Consider the following 12,835-nt stretch of genomic DNA (forward strand, 5'->3'; position numbering starts at 1 on the left):
AAAAGATGTAATTTGATAAGCATTGCATGAACAATGGGATTTTTTACAAGAAAAACATGCGCTTAAATAAAATACTTTATAGTACTTTACCAATTGCGTGTCTGCATATTGACAATTCCCCTCGTTTATGTAGTCAAGCAATACGTCTGAGAGTACTTTTACCCATGCATGTATGGTGCAATCTTTTGATGCTAGCATATTTAAAGAAATTAAATAAAATAGTCGCAATTAAAATAGTTAAGTACGTCAAGCACCAAGTCCAAAAACAAAACCGCAACTAATAAAATACAAAACAAGATCTTAACACTGCAACATAAAGAGCAGAAACAAAGCTTTGCTAAACAATCATTTTCTTCATTGACTGGGGAGACTGCTGCTCTTAATAAATATATCCTTTATTTTAATTAGTGTGTTATTTTAAAGCTCGCTATCAATTTTGCACGCAATCAATTTTTAATAGTTACCTAAACCTGGTGTAAGACGTGTTGTGATCATCAGTTAGCCACGTGACATCTGAGAGAGAGGGAATCCCAGGCCTGCAGACAGCTCCATGCAACGTAGATTCTACTGCACCAGCACCCAAGACGTGCTGCAGGACAAGAGTATTTAGGTTAGTACAGTACTTAGATTTTCTGTGCAGGGACTCTTTATGCAATAATCTACACCTGCCATATTTTTCTATATTAATATCTTGCATATTATTTATGTAATGCAACACGTACATAATCCACACTGAAAAAAATTAAATTATATAAAATGTTGATTCATGAAAATAGGGTAATCTAATGAAACAATTTGAATACATCCTTTAGATGATCCATTATTAAACCATCAAATGCACGGTTGGAAAACATCAGAAAAGCAACTGTACCTTCACAAAAATGTGAAGGAATAAGGCAAGGCAGCAGGAACACCCCCATATTTCCCTGATATGTTTTGTGGGACAAAGGATGTCACTTTGTAAGAGAGACTGTTTCCCCTCCCCCATTCTTGCTAAAAAAAATAAAGGCATTTAGAGTATAGGTGTCTTCAATAGTTGTAAATTAACAAATATAGAGGCTGGTAATGTATATGCCCATAGAATAGACAGAACAAAAGTACAAGGGATCCCTTTAATAGCTCCCTAATGGTTAAAAAAAAGCTGTGTGTGCTGTGCACGCGCATAGTAAGTGAAACTTCTTTGACTTTTGTCACAGAAATTGTATTTGTGTTGGTGATGTTTTAATTAAAAATAAAAATACAATTTCATTGACAAAACGCAAATAAATTTGACTTATAATGCGCGTGCTCGGCACACATCCCCTGTATTAGCTATTTGCACTAAGTGTGAATTCCTTGTGTGTATGTGTGTCAATCAGTGTATGTGTGTGTGTGTGTGTGTGTCAATCAGTGTATGTGTGTGTGTGTGTGTGTGTGTGTGTCAGTCAGTGTGTGTGTATGTGTGTCAGTCAGTGTGTGTGTATGTGTGTCAGTCAGTGTGTGTGTATGTGTGTCAGTCAGTGTGTGTGTATGTGTGTCAGTCAGTGTGTGTGTATGTGTGTCAGTCAGTGTGTGTGTGTGTGTGTCAGTCAGTGTGTATGTGTGTCAGTCAGTGTGTATGTGTGTCAGTCAGTGTGTATGTGTGTCAGTCAGTGTGTGTGTGTGTGTGTCAATCAGTGTGTGTGTGTGTGTCAATCAGTGTGTGTGTGTGTGTGTATGTGTGTCAGTCTGTTGCTAGGATACGGCAGGTGCTGGCTAGACAATTACCCTCTATTGGCTATAGAGGGCAGGGTATTTGCCTACAGTGCACAGATTTCAGGGCAGCTCCCTCTTTGCACATGAACATTGACAGGAGAGGGTTTCCTGGGTGGGGACAGTGACAGGAGAGGGTCCCCTGGGTGGGGACAGTGACAGGACAGGGACCCCTGGGTGGGGACAGTGACAGGACAGGGTCCCCTGGGTAGGGACAGTGACAGGACAGGGTCCCCTGGGTGGGGACAGTGACAGAAGAGGGTCCCCCGGGTAGGGACAGTGACAGGTGAGGAGGGACCCCTGGGCGGGGACAGTGACAGAAGAGGACCCTGTGCCTCATACATCTGTCCTTAAGCCCAGGTCACAGTCCTGAGCCAGCCCTGGCTTTCTATCCCCCCATTACTCCCTGCCTGAGGTCCCGTCCCAGGGGTGGTTGCACTCATTGTCTCACAAGTGAACCTGCCTCCATACAGGAGACTGGGGACCCAGAAGTGTGTGTTCAGCAAGAACCACAAGTACCACAATGCACTGGGGGGGGGGGAGGGGAGGCTGGAACCCGGAAGTGGGGGTCTCAGCCTGACATGCGCCCATTCGCTGCACCCCAATATGTGACCCTTTCCCCTGCCCCCCGCTCGGACATTATTGGGGGTCTCCCTCACCTAACGGGGGTGCGCATGGCTCCTCCTTGCAGCGGCTGCCGCTGCCGCCGCCGCCCTCCGGGCCTTCCTCCCGGCAGGCCTCGCTGCTTCCGGCCTCCCCGGTACCGGAGGAGGCACAGGACAGGGATACTGTAGCCCGCGCCAGAGACATCAAGCGGTTTCCTCCTATGTGTGTCAGTCAGTGTGTCTGTGTGTGTGTCAGTCAGTGTGTGTGTGTGTGTAAGTCAGTGTGTGTGTGTGTGTAAGTCAGTGTGTGTGTGTATGTGTGTCAGTCAGTGTGTGTCTATGTGTGTCAGTGTGTGTCTCTCTCCCCCCCCCCTCCCCGAGGTACACGACCGCGGAGCAGCCCCCATTCTCTACCCCCGGTAGAGCTGCGTTTCCTGCTGCAGGAGGCTCCCGGCGGAGGTACGGGGCCACAAGGGGGTTACAGGAGGGCATGAAAATGCGTGTGGGGCGCTCTTCCTCACCCCCCTCTGATGGTGCTGTGTGGGACGCATTCCCTTGCACAGCCAACATCAACAGCCTCTTCTGCCGCCATCACTGCGGCGCGGGAGCGGCAATGGCGGCCGTTCACTCGCCCCCGATAGCAGCACAGTTGCGCAGCATGCAGACCCCGCAGCCATTGGTATTGGCTTTCTCCGGCAGCCGGGTCAGCGGCCTCCAGCCCCCCGGGGAGCTGCTGTAGCAATGCATCTGGGGAGAATGGCGGCACGCATGTGCTGGAGCGACCGGGGCTGAGCAGCTGAACAGCGCATGCGCGGCATAGCAGCGAGCGGAGAACGGCGGCCATTAGGAGCGGCGCCGGCGGCGATAGCCGCCGCCGCATATGTCAGCAGCCATGTGGGGGTTGCGGCGGCCATCAGGAGCGATTTTTTGAGCGGGTGTGATGTCAGTGTTGGGGTCGGGCTGAGCCAGAACACAGCCCGGCCTCAACTGCCAGCACTGACGTCACATCCGTTTCATTTCTGTCTCCACAATCCATTTTTGCCCCAGTTCGAATGAGGTGCCACTAAGGAAGTTTCACTTCAAAAAGAGAAAGATTTAAGGAACACTAGGGTCGCTTCTGTAGCTTGTTTTTATGGAAAGCTGCTTGAAGGAACTTGTGTTCCTAAAAGCTGGCACTATTCTAAATTATTAGTTAGCTATTAAAGTCATCACATTTTCCTCACCATTATAGCAGCATCCTGAATGAAAAGCACTCACTTGAAAATGGGGTCTTGGGCAAGGATCCAGAGGAAGCAAAGTCCCAATAACACGGACCATGCTGCGAGTGCAGCCATACTCCTTATGCTCCCATCCTCGCAGAACCTGTGTTTAAAAGTTATGCAAAGTGGGATAGGATTAAACAAAGCAAAAAAGAAAACACCTGAAAGTCTTTACTACCCATACATGAGCTTTCCGTGTTAGATTTGATCTTAAGTAGCTAGACACATTTGGGCCTGCTCATTAAGCTCAGAGGCGGTCGGCCCAATATAATTGAAACAGGCGATCGAAGAAGAAAAAAAAAAAATAATTAAGGACACAGGATAATCTTTTCTGGAATCTAGACAAGGGGTGCGCAAACATTTTCGTCTGCACACCCCTTGCCTGCTCTCCCCCCCCCCCCCCTTGTCTCTGGTGTTCATTCACGCTGCGTTGTCATGGCGACACATTGCCAGAAGCCACCGAGATAAGAAAACTTAAGAGGCCTCGAGCGCTCACCCGGCATTTCATTGAAATGCTTTGGTGAAGAGTGCGGGGCCTCAGTAAGCGCCGCACCCTACCCCAGACAATTAATGCCCCCCAGTTCTTGACCATGGCTCTTCAAATCCAGCCCAAGAAAGGCTTTGATGTGGCCCTTGGACAGACACACACACCAAATTTCATACCTGTTGCTTAAGCACCCAAGTGCAGTTTTACACTGAAATACACTTATAATTTATGGGAACAAAACGTATACGGTACAAATATTGTAAATAATATTGAAACATTTTACATGTATAAAATGAAGTTACAATATTCTTGTGGCCTTTTCTAACCTGGCCACTTTAGAAAACTTGTTGAAAAGCCCTGTTCTGAACCCCTGCTGCCCAACTCGTAGTAAAGGACAGCCTAATAGACCAGGTTTTAATGTTAACTCTGTTTGAGCCCAAAGCTCTTAGATACAGATAGCGTCAGTGTGGTACTCAGAGTAGTTAGAATATAGTGGTCTTTGGGCATCTTTCATGGAACCGCAGTTCCAGAAAGTATCACTTTGTATGAATATCATAATATAATATTATATATACACACAATTTTTTTTGAACCCTGCACAGTTTTCACTAACTTAGTACAAAGTTTATTCACTTGCACGTCTTATTGCATGGACTCACATGTATACAATATCAGTGGCCAGTATTACTACTGTGAAGCGCCATGTACATTGGCGCTATATAAATAAAGACATACATACCTACCAATGTCTTGTTACAGGTGAAGCTACCATTTTATCCTTTTTTAAATCAATTTGTTCTCAAGAATTCCCCCCCTTACATTTATCCATTAAAAGGTTATATTTTAATTTATTATTATTCTACGAGGGCTTTGAGAGCACCATGATGGGATCCTTTTGTAAATAGTGTCCACTGTAATCAGTTCCCCGATAGCACCCCTAAAGTACCAGTAAATTTACATAGCTGAGATAGTTCTTATGGAAAAACCTTTTAGGAAGTGTGGGACGCAAGTCCTTTAAATATACTTTGCATATCTCATTAGCCTAATCTCCCAGGTACCCTAGGTGTGCTCTTTATGAGCACAGAGTTCTCTCCCTGTGGTTATTTGTGAGGAGGTTTGAGGGGATACACAATTTGAGACTAGCAAAATAGGACTCTCCTCCCAAAGGCATATTTTAGTGATTCCGAATCGGATGAATTCCAGATTTCTAAGAATCCGGAATCAGATTCCGGTCAGAATCTATCAGAACAGATTCAATGGGGATTCCGAGGAATCCGGGCAGATATTTTTAAATTTTTTTAGTGCCCAATACGCCTTCGGATTCTGGAGTGTGGATTGGATTTGGGTCAAATCTGTGCCGGAAATTTAGAGAATGGATTCCATCCGTTCAGCCCATCTTGACTCTTCATGACAAATAGGACTGCTCTAGTTCTATACTGCCCAAGTTGCCAGTGTGAGAAACATACAAAAAAAAAAACCATACCTGTACATTCCTTCCTAGTAAGAAGGGAAGATGAGTCCCAAGAGCACGAAAAAAACTGCGTCTGTTGGTATAACTTTCCCATATTGGCACAAGCTGAGAAAAATAAAGTTTTGTAGAATTGACATGTAAGAAATTTGCTTTATAACGTAACAGTTAATTGTTTGTAAGATGTCAATATTATTATTGAAGTATTGAAACTTTATACCTATTACTTTATATGTTTTGTCAATTGGATGTAGCATTGGGCACCCCTGTCTTTTGTTGTATACATTTGCCACGCCCAGTAGCACTCTTTTTGACATAAATATATATTCATGATGTGGTGGCACAAAAATGAAGGAAAGGAGGAGCACACAGGAGACTTGATTTGAGCTTTGAAAAACTTCAATAAAAGGTGTTCACAGCATCAGAGCTTTATCTGTACCAAAGCTCTGATGCTGTGAACACCTTATTGAAGTTTTTCAAAACTCAAATCAAGTCTATTGTGTGCTCCTCCTTTCCTTCATTTTTTTGCCATGATCAGGTCGAGCCTTGAGACGCTGGGACCATTGGGAGGGAAGCACCAGAAGCAGAATTATACCTGCATGTCTTTATTAACAGTGGTGTGCCATTTATTTCTATGATTGCTCTTATACTACATGATGTGGTGGGTGTGGGAGTTTGAGCTAGCTGGGAATGTGTGTTTGTAAGATGTCAAATAATATTTGTTGGATATGTGTAAAATTGTTCTTGAAGGGTTATAGAGACAGTATCCAATATGAAATATTATTTTTCAGAAGGAAACTACACTCAGTCCATGGTTTGTACAATCCTTAAATGGCTGGAGACCCGTACTTTGGTAAATAAAATTTAGTGGTTTTGCAGTATTGGGTCATGTCAAACTAACATTATTAGCTTCTTCACGGAAGGAAACAGTAATTTAGATCAGTAGATATCTGCTTTGGACTTCCCACACTTTAGGCAGGAGAGGGTAATTCGTTCATGCAGTGGTGTTCAACCTTTAAACGGGGCACCCTTCAAGGATTTTTTTAAATGTTGGGGCACCCCTGCTCTTCAGATCTCACTCCTCCCAGTCCGAGCTTACACATACACACTCACCCCCTGCTTTCCACAAGCACACGCCCAAGATACTCACCCACCATCTTCTTATACTCCACATACACCTCCACACATCATACTCGCCATTTTACGGCACACGCACCACACAATCACACCAACACTAGACATCACATTCACCACTACACTCTTACTTGCATCGCATAACTTCACCCACCCCACAAAAGGCGCTAGCCTTCCTCACTTCCCCCACACACACTGCCATCACTCTCCTCCCCACAAAAAGCCCTCACCCCCACACCTCAAATAGGTGCTCAGCAGGCACGTCCTGCACGGTCTGGAGAGAAAGAGGGGTTGGCAGCCTCTGTCTCCAGGCAGCGCAGAACGTGCCCCCTGAGTTTTCCCTTTGTGGCCGTGTCACACCAGGGTCCCCGGTTGGGAAATATTGCGTTAAAGGGGCAATCTCCTGTTGGGAATAAAGCGAGCCAATTGCAGCGAGGCACGCCAACAGAGGAAGACACAGCAACCATGTTTGAGTACTTTCATTCCCCATTATACCGTGAAACATTATGGGAATCCCTGTCATTGATACCACAGGGACACTTAGGCTCTAGGGAGGCGGTCCATATAGGAAGAGAACCAGAGGGGCTGACACATCACTACCCATCTGCATTATCAACCAGGACATCAGTTTCATACCTCCTTCAATATGAACAAGGAGAAAAAGAACCCCTATATTGGGAGCACACTATGGCTAATGATACTGATGTGAGAGTAAAGTGTTAAAACCTGATAAAGACACGAATGTGCTGAAGTATGTGTATAATGGATTGGGATAAAAACAACTTTATTAGGAGAAATCCTCAAATAAAATGAATGTCTCTATAAATGAATCCTATATAAACGGCAAATTAAAACACGGTGAAGGTGGGGTGGATCAAAAGGATATAGTAATCCAATGTAGCTACAGGCTATCAAGGTACCCTCAAATAGGGATAGGTAGGTATGTGCCAACTGATGGTCAAAACCACATGCAAAGTTGTGAACTAGCTAGTGTAATCCAGTGCTGCGAGTCCAACAAATTGGCAGGTAAGGAATCACTTCCTAGATGTTTCTGACAACGTCTTTTGCCCGGAGCCCTCTCTGCAATATAGAGTAGCTAAATGCTGTTCATATCATAGCTGGCTCAGAAGTTTTTAAGCACAATACATATGGTAAAGCTATGAAAATCCAGTGCTGCGAGTCTAACAGATGGGCAGCATAGATCTCTGCCCAGATGTTTGTAGACAACGACTTGTGCCCAGTATCAATTGCCCTCACAACTATAAATAGATGACTATCTGGTGAAATACACATACTGAAGGCTTAATATGTGATACATGAGAAATGAGTAAGTGGTACTGGTGTCCAGTCCCCACACAATGTATCAACAGCAAGCTGATAAATGACAGTATTTAAATCAATGTCCAGTGTTCAATGCTCTCATGGATATGAATAAATGACAGGCTTATAAGATACACAATTGTACACAATCTAAAACCCAAATATATATGAAAATGGGATTAGAGAGATCAGTGGTACTGATGCCCAGTTACCACACAAAGTAACAATAGTGAGCAGTAACTGTCAAAGACATAAACTCCAAGCGTCATGGGGTAGTGTACTAATAACAACTTAAACCCGACATGGCTAGAACACAGAACAACTGAAGCATATTCCTGGCACACAACAAAACTATATGTCCTTAGATAGCCTATACATCACCCCCCTATGCACACCATACAAACCGTGGAAGTCTGTGAACCGGGTGCTTCTCGGCGTCAGTTGTTCTGTGTTCTAGCCATGTACCACTGATCTCTCTAGTCCCATTATCATATATATTTGGGTTTTGGAGTGTGTACAATTGTACATTCAGAGTCCCACCTTCCCAACTCCCCTTCACTGGTTCTCGGATTCTCTGATAAAAACAGAGTTCGATACGGTGTAAAAAAAAAAAATGTAAATAGAAAAACACACAACAACACTTCCCCAATTAAACCCTCACCAATTATTTTTACCCGCTTGTACTTAGTGGTAAGCTATATAAAAACACATTGAAGCAATATAAAAATACAATGATATCTTCTTACCCGTTCAGCTGGTATACCCAAATATTCTAACAATTGCCTGATGAGCTCCAAAAGCAGAGGCATTTATACTCAGAGAATTCAACAGCATGGACCGTCAATTTCTCTCAGATCACCAACATTCTGCAAGTTCAATAAATCTGAAAAACAGAAATCAGAAATGGGTCACTGGGTAGCAAAACAGGAATCTATGATGTACGTGTAAGTATTACTATATACATAGGGAAGCAACTCCTTAGAAAAATTAATTCATGTTTGATGTTATACACGAATGCAAAAAATAGCTTAGAATATATTTTGTGCCAAGAGCCTACCGTGGATAATCCTCTGAAAATGTATGATCGAAGATGATATTTTCAGAAACCAGAGTTGCAATAGACGGCATAAAAGGTGGCATCAGCTCAGGTGTGTTTATGAAGCATTAAGTATTTTACATTTCAATTTGTTTTTATGAAGGACAGCCTCTCAGCGATGCATAACCATTAATAAAAGAAGCAGATTTTTAATATAATGAAGTACGTTATACAAGCAGCCAGGGTATGAATGCTAAATAATCTGGAGGGGGAGGGGGGAATAAAATAAGGTACCACAAATGTTTGCACCCAATTGAATCCAGCTTTCCTTACTTTGTAAACAACGAAACCCAAGATAACTTGCAAAAAGTAGTAGACAAGCTTCTGTCACTTTGTTCCAGAATGGGTTTTTTTCCGAAATAAAAAAACAGAAAAAAAAAAAAAAAAAAACACAGAACTGTGCCCTGTACAAATCTAAATCAATAAGGATTTAGGAACACATTTATACATACCAATGTATTATCCTCTACTGAAATTACCAATGTTTGCATCTGCTTTAGGGGTTTTGGAGTTTCGAGCCCCACAGGCCTTGAATGGCTTACAATACTTCCCAAGTGGTGACATAGGCCTGGAGTCAGCAAAGCGTGATCTGTGCCATCGCGGCTGAATCAGCAATACCGCCTTTGACTTTAATGGCAACTATCGCCGATTTGGCTGAGTGTGTGTGTATATCTCACTTTGATGACTCCCGGACAAACACTTTTGTGTTTATTAGAATTTACTAGTTAGAGCACTAGTGCCATGTAATCAAACTAGCGCCAGGTAATTCAACAAATTCTAGTCTAGTCCTCTCCAGGTCTCAATCATCATAGAAACACAGAACTACCAAGAATTCAAAAACACAGGAAGTAGTTATAATCAAGCGGATGATTTTGGGGAGGCAGGCTGGCAAATGTCACCTATATAGTTACATTTGACACTAGGATTACCAACTAGACCCAAGATTGATCCAGCTCAGCAACCAACACCAGGATTTAAAAAAACAAAAAAAAATTAATTCATCTCAAGCACCTTAATTTTACATCCTGAAGTTTATGATTGTATGAGATGAAGGACCCCTTCCCTTTATTCCATATTGTTTCTAGTTGCATTATGTTTCCCTATCTCACTCATCCTGTATGCTCAACTCGAATGATATTTTTCATGCCCCCTCTAAAAAGGCAAGTCTTGTGAGTTATCGTTAAAGCATCAACCCCCACCAGAACCGTAGGCCCGTAATATAGTGTGTGCGGCCGTGCGTGCCGTACACTTTGTGTGTATGCTGTGAGCGACAGTGAGGTACTGTGTGTGTGTGTGTTTGTTAAATACGTTTATAATAAATAAATACGTTGGTAAATTATTTATTAACATTGTACACACTTTAGCTGCGGTAGCGGCGCCAAATCTTTATTTTCCCAGTCTTCCCCCTGACGGCCGGCTCCATGCTCACTGCTGTGCGCGCGGTCCTATTATAGGAAGGCTGACTAATCACAGCCAACTATAACTGCCACGCGCGCACGGCACAGCAAGCGCGTCCTCTATAGGAGTGGGTGCGACAGTTTTGACCGATTTGACGTCCGTCGCACACCCCCTCCCGCACGCTGTATAGACGCGATCCCTGCCTTTAGGCAGTCTGATCGCGCAGCGTGCAGACGTGTCAGCGCGGTCTGCCCTTCTATGTATATACATTTTTATACAGCCTTAAAGGGCACGTTTCTAACTGAAAACAACAAACAGTGGAAGAACACTTCTAAATACACACAAACCTGTTTACAGGACTCCCAGTGAGGACCACAGGCTGAACTCTGAAGAACAGCCATGAGTCCCTGCCCGGAATTACTTACAGTCTCATGCCCGAGGCACAAGGAGATCCAAGAGATTTCAACATATGCAGAAAGAAAACGGACACTCCCATTCAAACCAAGTTCACTCACTTCAAAAAGATATTGAATGTTATCACTTTGACACTGATGCAAAATATACCATGAACAAGATGGGAAGGAAACTAAGACAGCAAGATTTCTATCTGCACTGTGAGAGGGTTCAAAGGATCAGATGTAGGCGTCTTTAATGTCAAACAAAACAAAGTGATGTATTGCTTTCTACGTGTGAACACAGGAATAAAGGGTACACGCAGGTGCCAAATCACAACACACAGATCCAGAACAGTATGGCCCTACTCATATGGCAGATCCAGTTCTATGCAGCCACCGGAAAGCGAAAAGCGCAACGTAGCATTTGCTATATGTCCATCAGCGATATTCTGTCTTTCCTACCCATTCTGCACAAGTGCAGACACGCCTGTCACCCTTCTGCGCATGCGCAATCTCGGACGCTCCACATTCTGCGTAGACATGGCGGCCCCCTTCTTGGTATCGCCGTAATGGCGGATCGCCAAGATGCGGGGCCCTACCCTACTGCAGCTAGATCTGCATTCCAAAGGATCCAGGACCTGACTAACTTCTTATAGCTCCCAGCATGCTTTCCTTTAGAGACCCACACCCCAATCATATAATAAAAACTTATATTTTATACTGTATTATAGAAACGTAAATAAAACAATCCTGTCCATGAAAAAAGATACATCATAAAGATATGTGGAAGACAGAAACAATATGTGACCGTGTCCTGTCGCAATGTCTCCTCTTCCTCGGCTCGTGCACAGCCGGGGTTAGGGTTCAGACCAACGTACAGCTTCCTTTGATGAACTCCCGTCTGTCAGGTTTTTCTACCGATGTAGGAGTCAGGCAGGCAGAGAACAGATCAATGCGTCTCAAACAAAAAAACTACGGTGTCCTGTGGGGGTCACCCTATGCATTTCGCTTTTCAAGCTTCCTCAGGGAATATACCGTAGTTTTTTCGCTTTAGATGCAAAAGTTTTCTGCCTGCCTGACTCCTACACCGGTGGGGCACGGCAGTTACAGAGGCCCAACGCTCTTCCCCAAGGCATTTAAATTAAATGTCGGGGTATCAAATGAGGGTTCCAACTTCCCTTACCTGTGGCAACACGTCGCCATAGCAACGCAGCATCAAATTACGCCATGGCAACGAGGAGGGAGCGAGCAGGGAGGGAGAGCAGGCAGGGGGGTGCAGCGGGGAAAATAAAACCTTTTTTTCCCTTACTGCAAGACTTGGAGTGTCTGCTTTTCTCTTAGGCCGAGTTCAGGGTGCCAGAGACAGGAGGTGGAGAGCGCGCGTTCGCGCGTCAGTCTGCTGGGCGATGTATGCACATCATCCCCAGCAGACCTTCTCAAGCTTTTCAGGAGGCGGGGAGGACAGACAGCAGCTTAGGGATCGGTGTTGCTGTGTTGAAATCATTTTCAAGAATGATTTCATTGGCTGCCGAGGTACCAGTGACGCTGCTGCAGCTTCAAAAAACAACTTGGGTTGTTTATTGAAACTGTAGCCAGCGTCAACTCCGTACTTCGGCGACAGGGCAGCTGCTACCCCGACAACCGATATTAACTTTAAATACATTGTTTCGGACGTCCGCGCGCACGCCCCCCCTTCCGAAGCGGACACCCTGAACGAGGCCCTAGGCCAAGTTTAGGATGGCTGCTACCGACATGAGCGTCCGTGCGCGCCTCCCCCGCGTGCTCCTGCAGTCCAGCGATCTGTGTTCAGGCTGCAGGAGTCAGGTCGCGGCTTTTGGGGGCGGGGCAAACGTGTCACGGAGCTGGTTCGCATGACGCGACTGCAGCCCCAAATATCATGTTTTGGTTGTAGCGGCAAAATGTAGCAGCATCAACACTGCAC

General features: G+C 44.6%; 1 protein-coding gene across 3 annotated transcripts in view; it reads right to left on the reverse strand.

The window, feature by feature from the left end:
* Positions 1–12,835, reverse strand: part of MTFR2 (mitochondrial fission regulator 2) — a 35,319-nt gene that overhangs the window by 21,609 nt on the left and 875 nt on the right. For all 3 annotated transcript variants that reach the window (XM_075597419.1, XM_075597418.1, XM_075597417.1), the window contains exons 2-5: positions 8,751–8,887; positions 5,566–5,658; positions 3,594–3,698; positions 465–589 (exon numbers count right to left, since the gene is read on the reverse strand). In XM_075597419.1, the coding sequence (XP_075453534.1) occupies positions 465–589; positions 3,594–3,698; positions 5,566–5,658; positions 8,751–8,813 (386 nt within the window). In that variant the 5' untranslated portion in view covers positions 8,814–8,887. The remainder of the gene's footprint in view (positions 1–464; positions 590–3,593; positions 3,699–5,565; positions 5,659–8,750; positions 8,888–12,835) is intronic.

This window comes from Ascaphus truei, chromosome 4 (genome assembly GCF_040206685.1).
Source record: "Ascaphus truei isolate aAscTru1 chromosome 4, aAscTru1.hap1, whole genome shotgun sequence".
NCBI classification, from domain to species: domain Eukaryota; kingdom Metazoa; phylum Chordata; class Amphibia; order Anura; family Ascaphidae; genus Ascaphus; species Ascaphus truei.